The sequence below is a fragment of the Caretta caretta genome, chromosome 24, assembly GCF_965140235.1.
Source record: "Caretta caretta isolate rCarCar2 chromosome 24, rCarCar1.hap1, whole genome shotgun sequence".
NCBI lineage: Eukaryota > Metazoa > Chordata > Testudines > Cheloniidae > Caretta > Caretta caretta.
Window position 1 is genome coordinate 7,357,233 of NC_134229.1, and position 21,470 is coordinate 7,378,702.

Sequence of the window (21,470 nt, forward strand, 5' to 3'; positions counted from 1 at the left end):
TGAGGGAACTGGGATTGTTTAGTCTGCAGAAGAGAAGAATGAGGGGGGATTTGATAGCTGCTTTCAACTACCTGAGAGGTGGTTCCAGAGAGGATGGTTCTAGACTATTCTCAGTGGTAGAAGAGGACAGAACAAGGAGTAATGGTCTCAAGTTGCAGTGGGGGAGGTTTAGGTTGGATATAAGGAAAAACTTTTTCACTAGGAGGGTGGTGAAACACTGGAATGCGTTACCTAGGGAGGTGGTAGAATCTCCTTCCTTAGAAGTTTTTAAGGTCAGGCTTGACAAAGCCCTGGCTGGGATGATTTAATTGGGGATTGGTCCTGCTTTGAGCAGGGGGTTGGACTAGATGACCTCCTGAGGTCCCTTCCAACCCTGATATTCTATGATTCTATGACATACCACCATATGGCAAACCCATGGGAATTACCAGTGGTACAGCAGGAGGGTAAAGGCCGGTTGGCTGTGTTCCCAGCAGTGAATGAAAGAATGAAAGAAGAAGAGGCTAGTTTACAGGCAGGGCTGGATCCCCAGCTGGTGTGAACTGAGAGCAATGGTGCTATAACAACTTATACCAGCTGGGTATCTAACCATCCCATTTCTGAACCAGTTTAACTAACTCGGAGGGAAACGATTGTGTTAAATCTATGCAAGCCCCAGTGTGTACCTGAAGAGCTCTGTGTAGGCTGAATGCATCCGATGCAGTGAGCTGTAGCTCACGAAAGCTTATGCTCAAATAAATTTGTTAGTCTCTAAGGTGCCACAAGTCCTCCTTTTCTTTTTAGTGTGTACACAGTTACAAATGGTGTTTATTGGCGTTGCTTGTACAGGAACAATATAACTAACCCCAATGCCTTTTCATTAGCTGTAAAGCTGGGTCCCTATGCAGGGCTCACACTAATTTAACTAATTTGGTTTTTCTACCCATTTTGCTCGATCACCGCAGAGATTGAGCCTAGATGAGCCCTGGGACCCAGGAAGAATCCAGCTCATCCCATTTGGATCAGCAGTCAGGTTGCCAGTTCAGATCCCCCGAACCAGGTAGGTCAGGATTTTTCACTCTTCCCTCTCGCCGGTCGCTCCATCATGCTCCGGCCATGCTGCCTTGAATCAAAATCCAGCTGACAGTATACGATCCCATCCTGCATGGTGACAGGAAGTAACATTAGCCCCCCTCCATGTAAAATGGATTGGTAGCAACTGTGACAGGACTGACCGTCCAAGTGAGCTTAGCCTCCCCAGGCCTGATTAAAAATTCTTCTTCCTCCTCTGCCTTCCCTATCGATGGTGTTTTGTCAAATTGGAAATGATCCCTGGAATCTGACTTTAAGAACTTGGTTGGTTAGTGGCAAACTTTGCTCTTACAGGGCCTTTCCTTTGCAAATATCAAAGAGCTTTGAAATATTATTTCTCTCTCTTTATGGTCCTTATCTGCCCCCCATTATTCTAGAATCTGAGCACCTCAATTTTTAATGTCTTTATTCCCGACCCCTTGTGGGGCAGGGTTATTTTCCCCATTTTACAGAGAGGAACTGAGCCATAGTGAGGCTAAGTGACTTGCCCAATGTCACACAGGGAATCTGTAGTGGAATTGACACCAGGTCTCCCAAGTCCCAGGTTAGTACCCTAACCATTGGACCATCTTTCCTCTCTCTGTTAAGGGCTAATGACCTGCTCATATAATGAGACAGACTCTGCTCTGAAGATCTTACAGGTGGAAACGATGAATGAAACCTCCCAGAATTCCCCTGCTTCTCTCTATTTTGCAGATGGGGAAACTGAGGCACAGAGCCATTTGGGGACTTGCCCAACATCACACACAGCATTAAGATAGAGGCCAGTTCCCTCCCCTGCCCCCATTCTGCTACTTTTGCCTTTAAACCCACTTTATGGATCAATCCATCTAGACCCCTAAGTGAATAGGAACATTTAAAATGTCTCATACGGACAGTGACTAAGAAAGTTGGTAAAGCGCCGTACCTGGTGCTCCTCCAGGGTTGGCGGTGCTGAGCGACGGGCCTGGAATCCTGACACAGACAGAGACATTTGTAAGGTCCTGTTCCATTGGCATTTCCCCAAAAGGAGGCATACAGACTAACGGGGCCCCCGCGCAGTGTGTGGGCATTGCTCCGTTGTGCCCAGCACAGGGCAAACAGATGGACGGTTGTATTAAGAGATTTAGCACCGATAAACTTGACAAAATATGGACCAGGAATAACTTGAATAAAAGCACCTAAGGCAGGGGTGGCCAACCCAAGCCTGAGAAGGAGCCAGAATTTACCAATGTACATTGCCAAAGAACCACAGTAATACCTCAGCTCCCCCCAGCCCCGCTCCCAGCGTCTCCCTCCCACTAGCAGCCCTGCTGATCAGCACCTCCTGCTCCCTCCCCGCACCTCCCGATCAGCTGTTTCGTGGCGTGCAGGAGGCTCTGGGGCAGGGGGAGGAGTGCGGGCATGGCAGGCTCAGGGGAGGGGACGGAAAGGGGTGGAGTGGGGGCAGGGCCTGTGACAGAGCCAGGGGTTGAGCAGTGAGCACCCCCCCGGCACATTGGAAAGTTGGCACCTGTAGCTCCAGCCCCGGAGTCGGTGCCTAGACAAGGAGCCGCATATTAACTTCTGAAGAGCTGCATCGGGCTCCGGAGCCAGAGGTTGGCCACCCCGACCTAAGGAACCAAGGACCAGATCCTCAAAAAGATTTAGGTGCCCAACTCCCATTGGGACCTACGTCCTTTAGGTGCTTTTGAAAATGTTGCCCTTGGGAGAGCTAGTCTCACTGAAAGTCACTGGGACTTGGGCCAGGTCTACACTACAGACTTCTGCCAGCCTCGCTGTCGGGCAGGGTACAAAGAGGCGTAAGCCCCGACTGACGCAGCTGTGCTGGCAGACGCCCCAGTGTAGACTCAGTTGTGCCAGCAAAACTGTACTTTTCCCGGTGTAGCTTTTCTCGCCTGGGGGAACTGGAATAATCGGTACTGGTAAAAACTCAGCTCTGCTGGTATCAGCTGTGTCCACACTAGGGACGCTTTGCCATCGGGATGCGACTGCAGCAGTAAAACCTTCCAAGTCGAGACCTGGACTAAGTCTCATTGAAAGTCAATGCTCATAAGGGCTAGATTTTCAAAGGTGTGTTTATGCAGGTAGGGATTTCTGAAAGCACCGCAGCAGGTGAGGTGCCAAACTCCCATTGGTGTCAATGGGATTTAGGTGCCCGGGTGCCTTTGCAAATCCCACGAGGCACCTCTCTGTGTCTCTAGGTGCCTAAAGACCTTTGAAAATCTGGCCCTCAGTCACTTTTGAAAATGTTCCCTTCCACCCACAGCAGCTCCATGGGTCCATCGCCTCCCTTCGTCACCAAAATCAAACCTTTCTCCCGAGGCAGGAAACAAGTTCCAGCGGTAGGGCCTGATTCGGGCTGCCCTGCGCCTCGTCCAGTTAGCAGCACCAATCGGAGTCGATCAGGACTGCTCTGATCTGGTAGCGTTTTAAACACACCTTGCCCAGGGTTACATGAACCAGCCCAGGAGCCCAAATCCCCACCCCTTTACACCAGTTTGGCACCCAAGTAATTTCAATGACTTTAATGGGGTTGACCGGATTCACAGCAGGTGGGTGAGAGAAGAATCAGGCATGCTGCAGGGCAATGGAAAATCAGATCCTTGGAAAACAAAGCTACCGAGATCAGGCAGTGTGACAAACAGAATCAGAGAACCGTAGGCCTGGAGGGGACCTCAAGAGGTCATCTAGTCCAGTCCCCTGCACTGGTGGCAGGACTAAGTATTATCAACCATCCCTGACAGGTGTTTGTCTAATATACAGTGTGTTCAGTCATCCCAGGAGCTAATAATGCCCTGGGGTGACGCATGGGAATAGGATTTCGCTCTGCAGGAGTTTCTGGGATGAGCTGTGTTCATTACCTTGAGTGGAAGGGCAGCAAATCCAACCAAGGCTCAGAGACACCATCAACAGCACCAGGGTTCCCCCTACTGCCAGGGGTACGGCGTACTGAAAGCATCCATTGTCAAAGCCTGGGGAGGAAGCAGACACAACTGGCTCACTTGAGTAGAGGAGGTCATGATTGCACAGCATGTAAGGAGCTGGGCAGGACACAGTTTGCTAGTCCGATGAATATTCTCCCGATATTGAAAAAAGTTCCCGTCCCAAATCGGGAGAAAAAATCGGTATCTCAGATGCCTGTGACCCAAAACTCCAAAACAAACATAGGAACAAACACCGGTTTTGGGTCAATGAAAATATTTTGTTTCAATTTTGACCTTTTCTTCTTAACCTATTTTTAGTCTGAATTTACTAAAACATCTCCATGAAAAGATTTCACTTGAAAAATGGAAACTTTCCTGTTCAGCAACATAGAAAGGGACATTTCCACGATTTTGAAGCTTTCCTCCAAAAGTTTGTCAAGATGAGAGGTTTGTCCAAACTGACCCTGTCTCCTGAACTGTTTTAGTTTTGACAAATTCACACTTCTTGGCACAAGAAGGTTAATTGAAAAATTCCCCACCAGCTCTACTGTGTAACGTTTCACCTTGAGTTTTTAGCTCTGCAGAACAAACCAGCAGGAGCCTTCAATCCATTTCACTCTCCGTTTTCATTAGTCCAATGAATAATATTCCCTTGGGTCAGTGATTTAGCCTGTTACCAGAAGGCTGCAGCTTCTGCCACTCCTCTCCCTTCTGTGCCCCGTGACAGCACCTCTCCCAGGGATATTTGGTACTATTTCACCGTGGAACATACTTCACACATGGGCTTTTTGTGCACGTTGGTTCAGGCCACGACAGACTTCTGCCGACATAACTATTCCCGTCAAGGTGTGAAGAGGTGTGATCCCTCACTGACAGATGCCCCTACTGTAGGCTTTTACCAGTGCCGCCTGTTTCCCTCTTGGGAGTGGCTTTGTTATACCAGTACAAAGCACACCTTCCCAGGGGTAGCTGCATCCACACCGGAAGCACTTTGCCAGTATAGCATACTGGTATTTCGACACCAGCAAAGCACTCCTAGTGTAGACATAGCCTCAGAAAGAAGAGTGGCATTTTCTTGCACTTTCCCTTCTCAAAGTTCATTGCAAGTCTCTCTACACCTAATTAACTAAAAGGTTAATACAGTCCAGCTTTCCATGATGACCAATTATTTATTATTTTAATTTATCATTTCAAAGCAGCTTGGACTGAAGGCGTTTCCCATGGCTATAGCTTAGATCTTACTCCCCTCTAACTCCAGAAGCAAATATAAAACCACTCACGTTCAATATACCTGGCACTTTTCTTAACACTGTTGCCAGAAGAGTTGAATTTTACTTCACAGGTGAGAATTTTTGCACTGGTCCAGGTGTCCTTCGGGATGCTAAGGTGACTTATGAACATTAAGGATCCATCCTTTGCTTTCTGTGATCGCATTAGTGCCTGGTCCTGCCGATCCCCAGAAATATTCCAGGAAATTTGGACTGGGTTGGAAACTCCGTGGACAATGCAAGCCAGATCAGCCATCCCAGTGGAGATGAGACCAGGGAGAGATGGAGCAAGAAGCAAAACCCAGCTGCTGGTGGTGTAGCTGTCTGAGCAGAATTGAGCAGAGAATTTATTGTTCCATCCTGTGTCTGACTCACTACAGACCTGCCGGCTGTTTATTATCTAATTAAGGGCACCAATTTTACTTTGTTACAATTGTACACTTCCACTGAAGTCAATACAATTACACTGGTGTAACTGACCGGCTTTTAGGAATGTTAATCTCATGATATGGGGATTGACTCAAAGTAAAAAATTCTGCAAAAACAAAAGGATAAATTTGACTAACTGCATTCATGGGTGTTAAGTCAAAAACATCCCCAGTCTGGCAGCTATAAATAGTGATGAGACTAAAACTAAAATGCTTTGAGATCTACTGGTGGAAAGCACTAAGTATGTACTAGGTGGGTTGTTTATTATTATTCAGGAGCTCTTTAAAATAAACCCTGTCATATTTGACCATTAAAGGAACATTTTTAATTGAATCCCCCAAAACTGCAAAATCGGCTCTTACCAGCTCCATTTAGTTGTCATTTTTTAGCTTAGTTTCCCCTTTTCAACCATTTCAGCTTTGAAAATTGTACTATATTGTTCCATTTTCCTGGGATGTTTTTTTTTTAACATCTCTGCATTGTTAATCACTTTTCCCCTCGAGTTACACCATTATCTTTCCTTACCTCCAACAATCAGTGTGGATCCATTGCCAAAAATCAGATAGCTGCTGGATTTAACTGCACAGTAATAGTCACCAGACTCCTTCTGCTGAACATTGTAGATTTCCAGTGTCATGCCGCGTGTCTCGGGTTTGCAAGCAAACTTACTTACATTTTGATCGTTTAAGCATTTCTTGATGCAGGTGGGCCCCTCACCTTCTCTTCTCCTGTACCAATAAACCGAAATGCCACCTCCTTCCAGTTTTTCTTTGGAAGAACAGGGGATCTTTGCCGTAGCACTAATTTCGACAAACAGGAATCGCTGAGTCGGGTACAGAGATAACTGTGCTCCCAAAACTGCAGAGATAAAACAGGGCATAGCGATTAACTTCCATTTGTCCTCGGCTACAAAATAAACTGGATATTTAGAATTCAAATGAATTAATCTTCATAAAGTTCATGCTCTGTAACGGTGCCTTGCTAGAACTCATGCTAAGACTATATCAAAGCATGTGGATCTCCTAAGTTCTCTGAGCCCACAATAGATGTTCTGTTTTCTCAATTCTAAAGGTAAATGCTCTAAGAAATGCTGAAGGATTTTACCCATGGAAGACAAGAGTAGGTATCTGACAAACAGCATGTCTGTAGGAGTAAATAATTACCATCCTGCAACCCCAGCTCAAGGGCTGCTGTCGTCTATACTGTGAAAGAGTCCAATAACATGGGCAGTGAACGCCTCCCGGGGGGGTGGGCTGTGGTGGTGATAGGTACCATTGGCAGGTATTTGCACAGAAATCACACTGGATGGGGCATGTCTGGTATTTCCAAGAGTAGATCACCCCATTATTTGAAGATGCCGGATTATTTCTGCTACCCCCACATTGCCCTCCTGGTTATTAATAACGATCAGCAGCAACTGGGACCTAACACACGATGTCTTTCTAACACTGCAGCATGTTTATTCTCCCAGACAGACAGACAGACACACACACACCACACATCAGATCTATAACTTCAGAGTGCCTAGAACTGTAACCAGCTCTGGGAGGAGGTAGGAGGTGGAGGCTGCAGACCCAAAGAGACGGACTATCCCATTGAAACTGCCGCCCACCTTGTCTAGTTCTCACTGGTGTTAAATGAGCAGAAGCCGTGACTGCCCCATGCTGCTGTCTGCTCGTTTTAGGCCCTGAACCTGCACGGGTAAATCCCTGTGCTTGCAAGGAACCCCATGGGAGTCCACCTGGGTGCAGAAGTCCGACCAGGTGGTTTTCAGGGCAGGATCGGGGCCTTAGCTTGTGTGTCCAGCATGACAGTATTGCTTGTGTTATGCTGAAGTAAGGTCATAGAATCATAGAATATCAGGGTTGGAAGGGACCCCAGAAGGTCATCTAGTCCAACCCCCTGCTCGAAGCAGGACCAATTCCCAGTTAAATCATCCCAGCCAGGGCTTTGTCAAGCCTGACCTTAAAAACCTCTAAGGAAGGAGATTCTACCACCTCCCTAGGTAACGCATTCCAGTGTTTCACCACCCTCCTAGTGAAAAAGTTTTTCCTAATAGCCAATCTAAACCTCCCCCACTGCAACTTGAGACCATTACTCCTCGTTCTGTCATCTGCTACCATTGAGAACAGTCTAGAGCCATCCTCTTTGGAACCCCCTTTCAGGTAGTTGAAAGCAGCTATCAAATCCCCCCTCATTCTTCTCTTCTGCAGACTAAACAATCCCAGCTCCCTCAGCCTCTCCTCATAAGTCATGTGTTCCAGACCCCTAATCATTTTTGTTGCCCTTCGCTGGACTCTCTCCAATTTATCCACATCCTTCTTGAAGTGTGGGGCCCAAAACTGGACACAGTACTCCAGATGAGGCCTCACCAATGTCGAATAGAGGGGAACGATCACGTCCCTCGATCTGCTCGCTATGCCCCTACTTATACATCCCAAAATGCCATTGGCTTTCTTGGCAACAAGGGCACACTGCTGACTCATATCCAGCTTCTCGTCCACTGTCACCCCTAGGTCCTTTTCCGCAGAACTGCTGCCGAGCCATTAGGTCCCTACTCTGTAGCAGCGCATTGGATTCTTCCATCCTAAGTGCAGGACCCTGCACTTATCCTTATTGAACCTCATCAGATTTCTTTTGGCCCAATCCTCCAATTTGTCTAGGTCCCTCTGTATCCTATCCCTCCCCTCCAGCGTATCTACCACTCCTCCCAGTTTAGTCAGAGGATCCTGGTTCCTTCAGACTCATGGAAACCACACAGGGGCGCTGAGGCACCATCACCGCGCTGCTTGACCTGCTCCTAGTGCCATCACTTATGCCAATGCAAAATGGATGCCCTGCTTTATTTGACTGGAATGGTAGCGTTCTGCACCCACGTCGCCTGGGGGCAAATGATTGCACATGCTGGGGAGCGAGGCCCAAGAAGGGGGGTGTCGTGAGTCAGGCTGGGCGAAATGTTTCATCCAAAACTTTTGGTTGGTGAACAATGCTGATTCGGTGACACCGAACGTTTGGCAAATTTGTGTCCATTTTGGCAAATGGTTTTGATTGAAAACAAACAAAGACATTCAGAAAAACTCTAAATGTTTTGCTTTTTTGGTTCAAAAACGACTCCCCTCCCTCCCCCCCAACATTTGCATGAATTTTATTTTTTTAAAAAACAAATCAAAAATGTATAAAAGTGGTCAGAAACAAAACATTTCCTTCCACCCACGATGATTCTTTTTTTTAACTTTTTGATTCGCAGAAAATTTTGTAACATTTTGAGTTGGGTTTGGCTTGAAACAATTTTTTTTTTTTTCATATTTACCAGCAAACTGGGAAATGCGTTCGGCTTCCCGCTCTAGTTCTGAGCCTAGTCCTCCAAGCGAATAGCTGAAAATGAACCGGCTTTGCAAAATTGCCTAGCTCAGGCCCAGAATTGCTTGGGTTGCTTTGGCTATGATTTAGATGAAAAAAGGAATGACATATTACTCACCCATCAAAAAATAATGACTGGCTTCTGGTGAAAAGTGGAGTGGAATTTTGCCAGGCTGTAATAAACAAAGAAACACAGCAGTGGCCATTGTAGTAACACACAGGGGCTCCAGCTGAGATTCTCATCCCGCCAGGCACAGTTCTTCGTATATGGATCTTTACAACCCCTTTGTGAGGCAGGGCAGTGGTATTATCCCCATTGTACAGATGGGGAAACTGAGGCATGGCACAACTAAGCGATTTGTCCAAGGACACCCAGCAGGACAGTGGCAGAGCTGGGAATAGCTCCCAGGTCTCTAGAGTCCTCATACAGTGCCTGGCCTACTAGACAATGCTGCTGCTCCATGTGATGCTTTCTGAAGGAACAGAGGGACCAAGGAAGCGCAGCCGTCCTTATCTGGTTCGTCTGCATCATCTGGCGTTTTATGCCCCCAGTTCCACAGGCTGCATGATTTCCGTGTGGGTATCAGCAGCGGGAATGGAAAGAATGTGTATTGTCTTGAATTGGATTTTGGAAGGATTTGACGATGCAGGCTATGAAAAGCCCTGACGGTACAGTGGTGCTTTTCACTGGCCTCATTTAAATAAAAATGCACCAAGCGAGCCACATCACAGAGTCTGTGGTCTTGGACAAAAGGGTGAGTCAGAGACCCAGCAAGACGGTCAAGGTGCGAATTCAAAGAGCTAATGTCTCCGCACCCTGAATGGAAAAAAAGATGCAGCCAGTTCTGTATCATTTCCTTCCTGGTCTCGCCTTCAGTGAGAACTCAGAATAGGATGCCCAAAATTGGGGGAGTTTTTGAAATACCACAGGCTGGGTCTGTGCTGACGGTGGACCTTAAAGGAAATGCAAGAGTAAGAGTGAGCGCTGCAGAGATGGGCTGATGTCACCTATACGACAGGATGCGTTTGTACAGCATCCATCAGCATGGTCTCAGAGGGCTTTGCAAAATGATCTCTCGACTGCGAATGAGAGCCAACGGGGAGTGTACGGTCTCAGGGGCAGTGGACAGGCTCCCAAGCCTTTCCCTTCAAAGGCCTTGTCTAGAGCTGGCTGGGGGTTTTCTGACGAAACGATTTTTCTATAGAAAATGCTGATTTGTCCAGACCGAAGCTGTTCACGGGAAAAGTTTGGGTTTCAATGAATCTCCCAGTTAGAAACGTGGGAGGAAAGAACAGTTTTGAAATGGTCTGAATGTCCCATTTTAGTCTCTAAGGTGCCACAAGTACTCCTTTTCTCTAAACAAAGAGTTTCATTTTTCAGTTCGAAGTGACTTTGTGTTTTGAAATTTCAGTTCATTTATATGAGAAAAAAGGTCAAAGTGGGGAAAAAAGGACAAAATTGAAATGAAACATTTCTATTGACCCAATACGAAAAAAATTTCAGATATTGGTTTGCAATTTTTTTGGGGGGGATTTCAAGTTTTCATCCCAATTCCAGGTGGGAAAGAAATGTCAAAAATCTCGAAAACTCTCACGACATGGGAAAAACAGTTCCCGCCCAGCTCTAACTTTGTCTACAGACCAACGCTGTCTTGCTTTCACTAAACCAGTATAGTTAAATCAGTACAACACCCCTTGTCTCGACGTTTTTATACCAATATAAAACTGCTGATCATATGACAGCTCCTTTCCATATGGAAAGGGAAATTAGCTATCCTGATATAAGGCGTCTTTATACCAGTATAACTGCATCCGCATTGTGGGCTGTACTGCCATAACTATTCTGGTAAGAAATCACACCGCTAACATATTTATACCAGTGTAACTTTTAAATGGAGACCAGACCGAAGTCACAGGTTCAAATCCAGTTGTCATTTTGATGGCCTAATGTTGTAGGACTCAAACTAAAACCGCTCAGAGCCTGCACTTGTCCACTTGGCATTTACTTGTTTGTAGTCTGGGCAATGAAACCAAGGCATGGAAACAGAACTCCCATCTCCCCCCAGCTATGGGCCCTGCAGCTCAGGGTTGAGACTGAGGGGGAGCGGGGAAGTTTGCCATGCTGTTGTCCGGACTGCCAATCAGAAGACTCCAATCTCCAGGACTGTCAAATTCTCTCTTCTCAGAGACACTAAATCACTTTTTATATTAAAAATGGAAAGCAGCAGAGAGTAAATGCACCTTGAACTTAATTCTAAAAGCTGCAATGTACTGGGCACACTTTCAGCTCAGAGAGAGCCGGAAACTCCAATGCAAAGGTCTCCTGCAGCCCCATTGATCCATCCCAGTATAGAGTCAGGGCACATTATGGCCATAGACAGCCTCAGCTCTGTGCATGAAACTCCCTCTGAAATGAATGGGATCTGGGTTATACAAGTACAGGAATTTGATCCTACAGACACTGGGGCAAAGGTATTCCATTGAACTCAATGGTGTTAGACACCCAAATACCTTTTGAGGAGCTGGGCCTAGGAACATATAATGATGAATGAATAAACCAGGCCGTGAATATTAACAAAGGCTGATTTTTAGAAATGCTTTTCAGCTCACATTCACTTCTTTTGGAAAAGCGGCATCCGACGAAGTGGGTATTCACCCATGAAAGCTCGTGCTCCAATACATCTGTTAGTCTGTAAGGTGCCAGAGGACTCTTTGCCGCTTTTACAGATCCAGACTAACACGGCGACCCCTCTGAAGCTTTACTTCTTTTGGAGACGTGGGTGCTCTGAAAATCAGGTTCTAAGGGGATTAAAACCAGAAAGGACTAATACTTCCCTTTACTTCTCCTGGGCTTTTATTTTTAAAGTTTATTCCTTTTCATCTTCTATTAGATTGTTTGTTTGTTTGTTTCACTCTTTGCCCCCTGCCTTTGTATGCAGTAACACTCTTTTACAGATGTCAGGTTTCAGAGTAACAGCCGTGTTAGTCTGTATTTGCAAAAAGAAAAGGAGGACTTGTGGCACCTTAGAGACTAACCAATTTATTTGAGCATAAGCTTTCGTGAGCTACAGCTCACTTCAAATGTGTTGTTTTTAAATTCAGCAGGAAGGTTGCTAGCTCATCTGGCTGTTGAAGCAAGGCTGGAGCCCAGTGCCTGTGAAATGTTTGTTTGTTTCAGTCGCAAGCTGCGATCATGGGTGGATTAGTTATTTTTTATTCAGAGGGTTAATTGGATTGCCAATTCTGGGCGCTGCAATGAAATGTGGTTCTACCACAGTGACACCTTGTGGCTGAATGAATGAATGAATGAATGCATGCATCCGATGAAGTGAGCTGTAGCTCACGAAAGCTCATGCTCAAATAAATTGGTTAGTCTTTAAGGTGCCACAAGTACTCCTTTTCTTTTTACTCTGAAACCTGTGGCTGAATGGAAATTTAACCCCAGACGACTGCTAACAAAAAATCCGGGGAGCCATTCAGACCCCATTAAAAATACGATTGCCAACCCCAAGCATTCAAAAATCATGTCAGGCCTCTCAAAATCATGCATTGGCTTAAAAATCATGAGATTTTTAAAAAGAACCACTGTGGGGTTCTTCTCATTTGCTTTTTGGTATCTTAGCCTTTAGGGTTCATATTTTCACATTTCCGACATGAGGGTGAGAAATTTATTTCCGTAAAAAAATGAAAGCTGAAATTCTCACATAGTAACTTGACTCTAGGAGCTGGGGCTTTAAGAAAAGCACCCACTACCCTCTGTAAGAAATTAAATAAATAATCACACATTATTAGTTATTATTTGCGAGGTGGCAGCATCTAGGGGCCCCAATCTGGGGTCAGGATTCCATTGTGCTAGGCGCTGTACAAACAGACCAACAACAACAACAAAAGCCCCGACAAGCTCATTAGAAGGATTTTGTCTCGCGGCCACTTGTCTCCACGCTGTGCCTCGATCCGGTGGATGCTGTTTAAGGGTGTGTGGATTTGGGGGAGGGGGGGTGACTCCCCCTCAAAACCCTGGACTTGGGGGGAGTTCAGCCCCAGAGCCAAACTTTGCAACTTCAGTTTTCTGTGCATTTGTCACTAAGACATCAGCAAACCCCAGACCGGCCCGGAGCAGGCAGCATTCCGGCCGTGCTCCTCCTCCCACCTCCACGCTGAGCATCCGCCCGCCCACGCGGCCCCTTGCTCCGGGCCGTGGCCACGCCCAGAAACTACAACTCCCGCCATGCCGTGGGGCGGGGCGGTTGAGCGGTGCCGGCGACAACCTAGCCGGGGGCATGCGCCCTGCCCATTGGCCAGCCAGGCCACGTCAATCCGCTGGAGGCGGGGCCCACTGCCGGGCTTTGTCGTCCCCCTGCTCGGCTTCCGTAGCGGGAGGGGTCGCAGGTGCGGACGCTGGCGGCTCCTCGGCAGGGGTAGTTGTGGGGCGGCCTCCACAACTCTCCCGGGCCCCAGCGCCTGCCCCCCCTCTCCGGCCCGTGCCCCCCAGTCCTGGGCCCCAGCCCCCCCCTCCGGCCCGTGCCCCCCAGTCCTGACGCCCCCCCTCCAGCCCATCCCCCGACTCCTGGGCCCCAGCCCCCCTCTCCGGCCCGTGCCCCCCAGTCCTGACCCCCCCCCCTCCAGCCCATCCCCCAACTCCTGGGTCCCAGCGCCTGACCCCCTCTCCGGCCCGTGCCCCCCAGCCCTGACCCCCAGTCCTGGGCCCCAGCCCCCCCCTCCGGCCCGTGCCCCCCAGTTCTGACCCCCCCCTCCAGCCCCTGTCCTGGACCCCAGTGCCTGCCCCCCCTCTGGCCCGTGCCCCCCAGTCCTGACCCCCGCCTCCAGCCCATCCCCCAACTCCTGGGTCCCAGCGCCTGACCCCCTCTCAGGCCTGTGCCCCCCCAGGCCTGACCCCCCCCAGCCCCAAAGCCTGACCCCTCCGCCTCGCTCTGAGCCTACCCAGCCCTTGGCCCCAGATCTTGATCCCCCCCAGTCCTGGGCCCCAGAGCCTGACCCCCCCACCCCGCCACCGCCATGGGGGCCACCGTGTTCTTCGGCTGCACGTTCGTGGCCTTCGGCCCAGCCTTCTCCCTCTTCCTGCTCACTGTGGCCGGGGACCCGCTCCGGATCATCATCCTGGTGGCAGGGTGAGTCTGGGGCTGGGGACAGGCTACCCCCGGGCGGGGATCGTCCGGGTCGGGGGGTTGGTAATGGGGACTTCTCGTGTAGCGTCTGGGGGTGGAGCTGGGGGCTGAGGGGGCTCCCTCGTGGAAGTCATGCTAGGGCTGGGTGACTTGTGGGGGACCCTTGGTGAGGAGGTGCAGGGACACCCCCCCTCTCCCCCCAACATGATCCACCTGGTGGTGGGGTGGGTCCATACTAGGCATTCTCTCAGGGACTGGACTTGTCTGAGGTCCCACTCAGGGAGTGTGTGTGGAGGTGCTAGATACCCCTGTGGGGGAGCTGCATCCCCATGAGCTGGGGGGGGACCCCTTGGGTGATTCTATTGGCAGCTGGGGGTGGTGACCCATTGGGATAGGGGGTTGCTAGGGGCCCCATCAGGTTGATTGTCCTGGGGAACAGGAGAACTTGGAGAACTTGTAGGGGTGATCACATGGGGGAGGTCTGGGGGGGAGATGAAGGTTGCCCCCATCTCTGGGTTAGCCTGCAGGCACTTGGGGGGGGTCGTCTTTGTATTGTCTCTGGGTGACAGACCTGGTCTAGGCTGAGTCTCCCCCATTCCAGGCAGAGTGAGGCTTTAACTTTCTAGCACCATTTGGAAAGTGGAAAACTAACCCTGCGTTTCCTGGCTTTTCACCTTTTGTTTTCTGTCTTTTGGACTTAACTCTGAACATTCTTGGGAGGATTAAGTTGCCCCCCACGTCTCCTGGTTTCCCAGCAATTGAGTTCCTGGACTTCAGCTCTCGTGTTCCAGAAGGGACGTAATGGCCACATGGCTGCAACCTTATCTGCACCTTAGCCATGTAATCTGTGTACCAACCGTACAGGCTGGGTGAGACATCTCCAACTGGTGCCAAACAGCAGCTCCTGAGCTACCGAGCAAGTGTAGTCAGGATTTAAACCACCTTTGCTCAAACTTTTGCGACTCTAAAGTCCACTCAGGGCTCAGTGTTTGCACTGTATTATTGTGCAGGACCTCTTTGGGGTGGGGGTTCGGATCGCTTGGCTGCTTTAACTGCTGTGCAGTGTTGTATGTTGTGCTCTTAAAGAGCCGGTTACATGTGTCTCCTGGCTGCGGGCTGACCCTGTAATACAATGTCCCTCGGTGAGTCTCTGGCAGCCGGGATTGAACGCTGGACCTCTGGGTAGAAAAGCATGAGGCTCTACTGCCTGCACTAAAAGCCCCACATTGGAGCAGGCTCATAAATGGCCCTGCCACCACTAGGGGGTGATAGAGCACCCCACCAAGTGGGCGGGGGTTACAGGCTCCATGTGACAAATGGACATTTATTATTTGCAAAAAACTCTTAAGACCCCCCCAGTATTTGCTCTTCTGTGTTGACTGTTGCAGGATTGCAGCTACCAGTCAATCAGTAACAAGACCTGGTGATGCCCATGAGTCAGCAGCAGTGTGAGGTGTTTGCTGCTTATGGAAGGGAGTTGGCCAGCCCAGACCGATGGTTGTAGTGGTCCGTTTCTCACCGCAGGGATGGGTCTTGGAAGGAGACCCATGTTCTTGAATCTTCCCCATTTTACAGAGAGGAAGTGCTTTGCCCGGAGTTGCTGAGTGAGTCAGTGTCAACTCTAAGAGTAGAACCTAGGCCCCACACCTCCTTTTTGCCCCCTGCCTAGGAGAAGCATGTCTCACACAAGCATGATCAAGTGTGGTATGAGATGATAAAACTTCCCTTACTGAGCGCATGACCCACAGGGAAACTGCTGCCTTGACAACACACATCTTAGCTTGTTTCCCATTTCTCTCTCTTTGACAGGGCGTTTTTCTGGCTAGTTTCCCTGCTGCTGGCCTCTTTGATCTGGTTCATTTCAGTGCAGCTCAGCGATCGAGAGGACTCCAGGCTGCAGTATGGCCTCCTCGTTTTTGGGGCCGCGGTTTCGGTGCTGCTGCAGGAGGCGTTTCGATTTGCCTACTTCAAGCTACTCAAGTAAGCGAACCCCTCTAGGAGCAGACTGTTTCCCCCTGTGTGAAATGGGGCTGCCCTCCTGGGTAAGGTGCTGTGAGATCTGCTGATGAAAAGAGTTAGGCAGTATTATTAGAAACCGTGGGTGGCACCTGATTGTCGAACCCTCTCCCAAGTGTTGCCCCGGTGTCTTCCTTGTAGATATGATCCATTAGCTGCTCTTTTTCTCTGCCACTTGCTTGATAAATACCACCTCCCCCTGTATGCCGCCAGCCCCCCTTCCAGTTCATCTCCTGCTTCAAACCCATCAGCCATTCTCTTCTTTCTCTGACCCCCAGGAAAGCCGACGAAGGCTTGGCGACGCTCAGTGAGGATGGGCAGTCTCCCATCTCCCTCAAGCAGATGGCCTATGGTGAGTCAGCTGCTGGGCAAGGGCCTGTGCTTCCCCTCCCCCCACGTAAATGACTGACCCCTCCACGCACCGTTTCAGGCGTGCCCTGCAGCAGGCCTAGGGTGCCCAGATATCATTGTGTTGGGGTGATACAAGAATTGGAACAGAGCAGCCAGGAGCTGCTGACTCTGTGCTGCAATCGCTGGCTGGCAGTCATGCTTCCATCTGTTAACTTCTGCCACTTACCAGTAGCCTGGCGCGTACTTAAGATACATCTTCCTCCCCTTGCCGGTCCCATCCCCTCCCTGCCCCAGAACGTATTGGACACAGCCCTGCGATGCACTGAATTCTCCAGGCATCTCCGGATGGTAAGTCTGTCTCCTCACCTCCTGGGAAAGCAGGGGTAACCTGGAAGATGCTGGGGAACTCCCCGGCGCTTGTCAAATGAGTCCAAAGCTAGTTCTGGTGCTTTGCATAGCCGTTGGTAACTTCAGCGCTGTTGAACGATATACTCTTCCTCCTCCTAGTGTCGGGGCTGTCCTTCGGGATCATCAGTGGGGTCTTCTCGGTCATTAACATCCTGGCGGACTCCATAGGGCCAGGCATCGTAGGGATCCATGGGGATTCGCCTTATTACTTCATCACGTCAGGTAAGGCAGGAGCCCCTGTGTGCTTGGGAATGAAGGGATCGCTCCTGCCCTGATGCCATTCATTGGGTTGGGCTCAGAGCCCAGGTCAAACACAGCCGGAGGAACCAGCTTTCCCTCCAGCTGTAGATGATCAGATACAACCAGAACCAGAGGAGACTGTTGGGGCATGATGCAAGGCTGCCCCATCCCTCCCTGTCAGCCAAGAGCTAAATATATCACCACAGCAGCATCCATCTTGGGAGGCAGTGCCGTCTACTGGTTAGAGCAGGAAACTGGGAGTGTAGAGAGCTATTGTTAATCCTGGCCCCATTGAAGTAAACAGTAAACCTCCTTTTAACTTCATTGGGGTTTTAGTCCCGGCTCTGCTACTGATCTTTGTGTGACCTTGGGCCCTCACTAAAAATGTGACTACCTGCTGGTGGGGCTCTGAATCTTGATGACTAGCATGTGTCTTGAGAGCCCTGGATGAAAGGGGCTAGAAAAGGGTTATCGTTACATAGCCTGGAGGAACCGCTTGTGGCTACAGCTGTGAATCCGTCTTCCAAATGAGATATGACACCTAGGTCCTCTTTGTTTAGGGTCGCTAATGATCCTCATAAAGACTGGGATGTTAGTCTGAAATTTATCCCCTTTCCCAACTTCAGATTCCACTGGCGAAACTATTCCCACCTCCTCCTATAAAAGCTTTTTGTGTGGGGTGACTCCTGGGCTCCACTCCAGAGGTGGCTGCATTTCAGTAGCTATGCACATACCTGTCTGCAAAACCCTTCGGGATCCTCCAGGCAGAAAGATGCTATAGAAGTGGGGAGAGGGTGGTAACATGTTGCTGTTGTGAAGGTTTGGGGTGCTGACACCTCACTGGTCTGACCCCCCGCCCCCCCCCTCTCCTGCCAGCATTCCTGACCATGGCCGTCGTCTTCCTACACACGTTCTGGGGGGTGATCTTCTTTGACGCCTGCGAGAGGCGGCGGTATTGGTCCCTGGCGCTGGTGGTGGCCAGTCACCTCATCACATCTGGGTTGGTGAGTGGGGCTGAAGTTGTTGCTCGATAGAGAGGCGATCGGATCCGACAGCCAGCAGTGTGGGGCTGGCTGGCCCTACCCTGGCCTTTGCAGGGGAGAGGATGGGAGCCTGGGGTCGTGGGAAATGGGATAGTCCAGGCTTCAGTCTGCTGAAATGTCACACAAGCTCATTCAGGGCTAGTCACTCCCTGTTCTGCCCTTCCCCTGCGGTGGCTGATCCTGACAGCTTGTGAGGGGTGGGAGCGTAAGCAGTGTTAATAAAGGACTTAAGGATCCCAAAGGCCCCTTGCAAGGGGCTCTGTATTATCCACTAAGCTCCTCATGGTGAAACCGCTGGGCAGAAGTTGCAGGAGGGATCAGCATTGCTCTGCTCAGACAGAGGAGGGAATGCTGCCTGTCTGCCCCAAAGACTTAGAGAGCCTGGACCGGGGGCAGTCGCTGGGACTGGGTGCCAGGGCTCTGCATGCAGACGGAAGGCAGCGGCCCTTCTGACCTCACTCTCCCTCCTTCGCTCCTAGACGTTCCTGAATCCCTGGTACCAGGCCAGCCTCGTCCCCATTTACATCATCACCATCTCCATGGGCGTCTGGGCCTTCTTCACGGCCGGAGGCTCCTTGCACAACGTCCTCGCCTGCCTCTCCTGTAAGGATCTAGCCAGCCGGCCCCCTCATGGGAGGGTGGGGGGCGTTTGGCAGTACCGCAGTCGCTGAAAGTGCTGGATAGTGACACTAACCTGCTCAGGAGACTCCCTTGGCCTAAGGTGCTTTGGGGGGCAGTGGCATATGGACAGCAGCAGCTCCCAGTTGGCCGGGTACACACAACGCCCACCTAATGACCCGCTCCAAGACAATTGGCTCGAAATGATGTGAGATGATAAGGCCTCGGAGACCCTGATCCTGCCTGGCCTGCAGCGGGAGGGGGAAGCGAGTGGAATGGGATTAGTCGGGAATTTCCACCAGATCCCAGACTGCTCCACCCTTGACTTCTGGTGGGGGAGGGCTGGCTCTCTCTTGTGGTAGCTGGGTGGTGTATGGCAACAGAGACTCCCAGCCAGGTGCTGAGGCTGGGGTTGCCCAGACGCCGCTCTATCGCTAACCGTCTAAACACGGTGGTGGGGAAACAACCCTGGTAGGTCCAAGTCATCCTCCAGTCCCACGAGCTGGTAGAGAACATGCAGCCTCGGCCCTGGCCCTGAGAGACATTCCCTCTCCATTGGCCAGCTCAGTCCTTGCTCTCGCTGCTGAGACCCCCAGCGAGGAGACTGGTGTGGGCCACGTAGTGCCGGTGGCATGCAGCCTCCCCTGCTAGGGCACAGACTGTGGCTGATCTCCAGCCTCCTGCAGAAGCTGGATTCGAACCTGTGAGCCAGAAGTAGAAGGGTATGAAACCTTTAAGCCACCCAAGCGGCTTCATGTGTTCTCCATTGCTGTCTGGCTCAGCCAGGCCCCCCGCTGCTGGGGACTGCCTGAGTTACTGACTTTTGCCCTTCCCTTGCAGGTAAACAGGAGGAAGAGAACCGAGTGATGGTGTACTCTGCACTGCAGGTCCCCGTCGAGGACTGAGCCCCTCCTCAGGCCAGCACCTGCCTGCCAGAGACATCCAGGGAAGACCAATACCCCAAGTGCCCTGTTCTCTGCGGCTGGGAGCAGCCTGGGACTCGCCCTCCCCATGGCAGGAGCTGGGGCATGGGACTCAGAGCAGATCACCCTGTTCGTGGGGCTGGGCAGCTGCGCTGGTGGAGGTGTGGCTGGGATTGCGAAGCCCGGGGGGCCCTGGCGGTCTCTGTGCTGTGGATTCAGGGGCCTGGGGCACTGCCGGAGTTTCTTTCCCTCCTGTCAGCTGCAAAGGACTGAAGCTCTGACCGGGCCTCTTGGACTCGAACCTGCCCAGAATCGGGCTCATGGCAGGTCTTGCAAACTCTGCTCCCCCCCTTCCCTGTACAAACGTCGCCCGCTTCGGAGGCGAATTGTCCCGCGGCTCCTCTGTCTGACTGGGCTGCAGCAGAGGGTGCTGGAAAGTCCTGTCTGGAAGCACTGACGACTCGCTTTTGAAATGGTCCTTTATTGGCATCTGTTTATCTGTATCTCTGATACTGTAGGGTCTGGGTTAGCGCCTCGGTTGGCAGAGCAGCGAGCCCATCTGGCTGCCCGCCTCCTGCCCTGGGGCCACGAAGGGCCCTCTGAACTCTCAGCCCTGCCCCAGGGTTTGTGGTAGTGAGAACAGCTGTGGCGTTTCTGCGCTTGCCACGACGCCAGTGTGACCGGCTCAGCTGGGAACTCGCCCGCTGGCAAAGGTTGGCCTGCTTTGGGGAGGGCTCAGTTGGAATGGAACTCTAAAAGGATGGGGTGCTCCCCCCATCACACCCCCCCGAGGTGCAACCAACCCTGCTAACTTCCATCCAGTGGCAGCTGGGTGAGGGCGCCTCCTGTAGGGTTAGTGAGCCCAATTTCCCTGGGTGATGGTCTAGAAACTCTACAGCATTCCATCCGGGGCTCTTCCCCAGCAAGGCACGCGTGTGTCTCAGCCTGAAGGACCTGCCCCATTGCAACATAGCCTGGCAAGGGGGCTGAGCGTTAATGGGGCTGCCTCCACGAGAGAGCTGCTGTCCTAGCTACGCATGTGGGAAGCATCTGGGGCAAAGGTAGGCATGCATCCGTGTCGCTCCCAGGCACCCCCTACTGGGAGGTCATGCAGCGTGCAAGTCATGCAGAATGGAGGGGAAGGATCTGCTGCAGAAGGGGTTGCAGTATCACTGGGTCTGCAAGGGCTAATCTGCTGTAGCAGGCACTGCCCAGCTCTTGGCAATGCCACGCGGCAGCTCGTCTCCAGAGAACCAGATGCTTCCAGTGCTGTGGAAGAGGGCCGAATGGTGCTGCTTTGTTCAGGGGCTAAAATGATTGCCCCGCTAACCCCACCCCGGAGACTCCTTGAGGGTGGAGAGCAGCTGCTACAAGAAGTTGAGTTAGGTTTTTTTCCCCCTGAGTTTGGGAGAAGATTCACTAAAAGTCTGTAAAATTGGGATTTTTAAAATATTTTTTTGATTCAGAGTAAAATCCTTTTAATAGAGATGGTGTGATGACTGATAAAGCCTTCTTTTGTAATGGGGCAGGAGTGAGACCTGGTGTTTTCTTCTGGCCATGTCTGCGGTAAATCCACTTACTTTTGGGGAGGGGGCGAATTGTATCCATGCCTAGGGAATCTCCACTAAGGGCTACCCACTATCATAGCAGTTGGGATCAGGGCCCTGCACAGCTACTCAGTGAGATAAGCCCTGCCCTGAAGAGCTGCCAA

General features: G+C 50.8%; 2 protein-coding genes across 3 annotated transcripts; one reads left to right on the forward strand and one right to left on the reverse strand.

Annotated features, from left to right (window-relative positions):
- Positions 1–811: 811 nt before the first annotated feature.
- On the reverse strand, positions 812–6,397 carry LOC125625985 (immunoglobulin kappa light chain-like). Its single transcript, XM_075122868.1, has 5 exons — positions 6,200–6,397; positions 5,258–5,569; positions 3,915–4,025; positions 1,979–2,025; positions 812–1,140 (listed from the first exon to the last, which is right to left on the reverse strand). Exons 1-5 carry the CDS (start codon positions 6,309–6,311, stop codon positions 1,045–1,047), a joined length of 678 nt encoding a protein of 225 aa, XP_074978969.1. The 5' UTR covers positions 6,312–6,397; the 3' UTR covers positions 812–1,044.
- Positions 6,398–13,671: 7,274 nt separating this feature from the next.
- Positions 13,672–21,247, forward strand: APH1A (aph-1A gamma-secretase subunit). Of its 2 annotated transcripts, none has more exons than XM_048828719.2 (7): positions 13,672–14,163; positions 15,970–16,140; positions 16,455–16,528; positions 17,035–17,157; positions 18,052–18,179; positions 18,698–18,821; positions 19,677–21,247. In XM_048828719.2, the coding sequence occupies exons 1-7, from the start codon at positions 14,051–14,053 to the stop codon at positions 19,739–19,741; spliced, it is 798 nt and encodes a 265-aa protein (XP_048684676.1). In that variant the 5' UTR covers positions 13,672–14,050; the 3' UTR covers positions 19,742–21,247. The 2 variants fall into 2 exon arrangements, with proteins under 2 accessions (XP_048684676.1, XP_048684677.1); XM_048828720.2 differs by lacking the exon at positions 13,672–14,163 and adding an exon at positions 14,271–15,029.
- The last annotated feature ends 223 nt before the right edge of the window (positions 21,248–21,470 follow it).

Bases quoted from the DNA above. Each gene is read 5' to 3' on its own strand.
- APH1A (XM_048828719.2), top strand. From the start codon at position 14,051: ATGGGGGCCACCGTGTTCTTCGGCTGCACGTTCGTGGCCTTCGGCCCA. The intron at 16,141-16,454 runs GTAAGCGAACCC...TCTGACCCCCAG, and splicing joins GCCTACTTCAAGCTACTCAA to GAAAGCCGACGAAGGCTTGG. The intron at 18,180-18,697 runs GTGAGTGGGGCT...CTTCGCTCCTAG, and splicing joins ACCTCATCACATCTGGGTTG to ACGTTCCTGAATCCCTGGTA.
- LOC125625985 (XM_075122868.1), bottom strand. From the start codon at position 6,311: ATGACACTGGAAATCTACAATGTTCAGCAGAAGGAGTCTGGTGACTAT. The intron at 4,026-5,257 runs GTGAGTGGTTTT...CTTCCTCCCCAG, and splicing joins AAGTGCCAGGTATATTGAAC to GCTTTGACAATGGATGCTTT. The intron at 1,141-1,978 runs GTACGGCGCTTT...GTCACCATGCAG, and splicing joins CAACCCTGGAGGAGCACCAG to GATGGGATCGTATACTGTCA.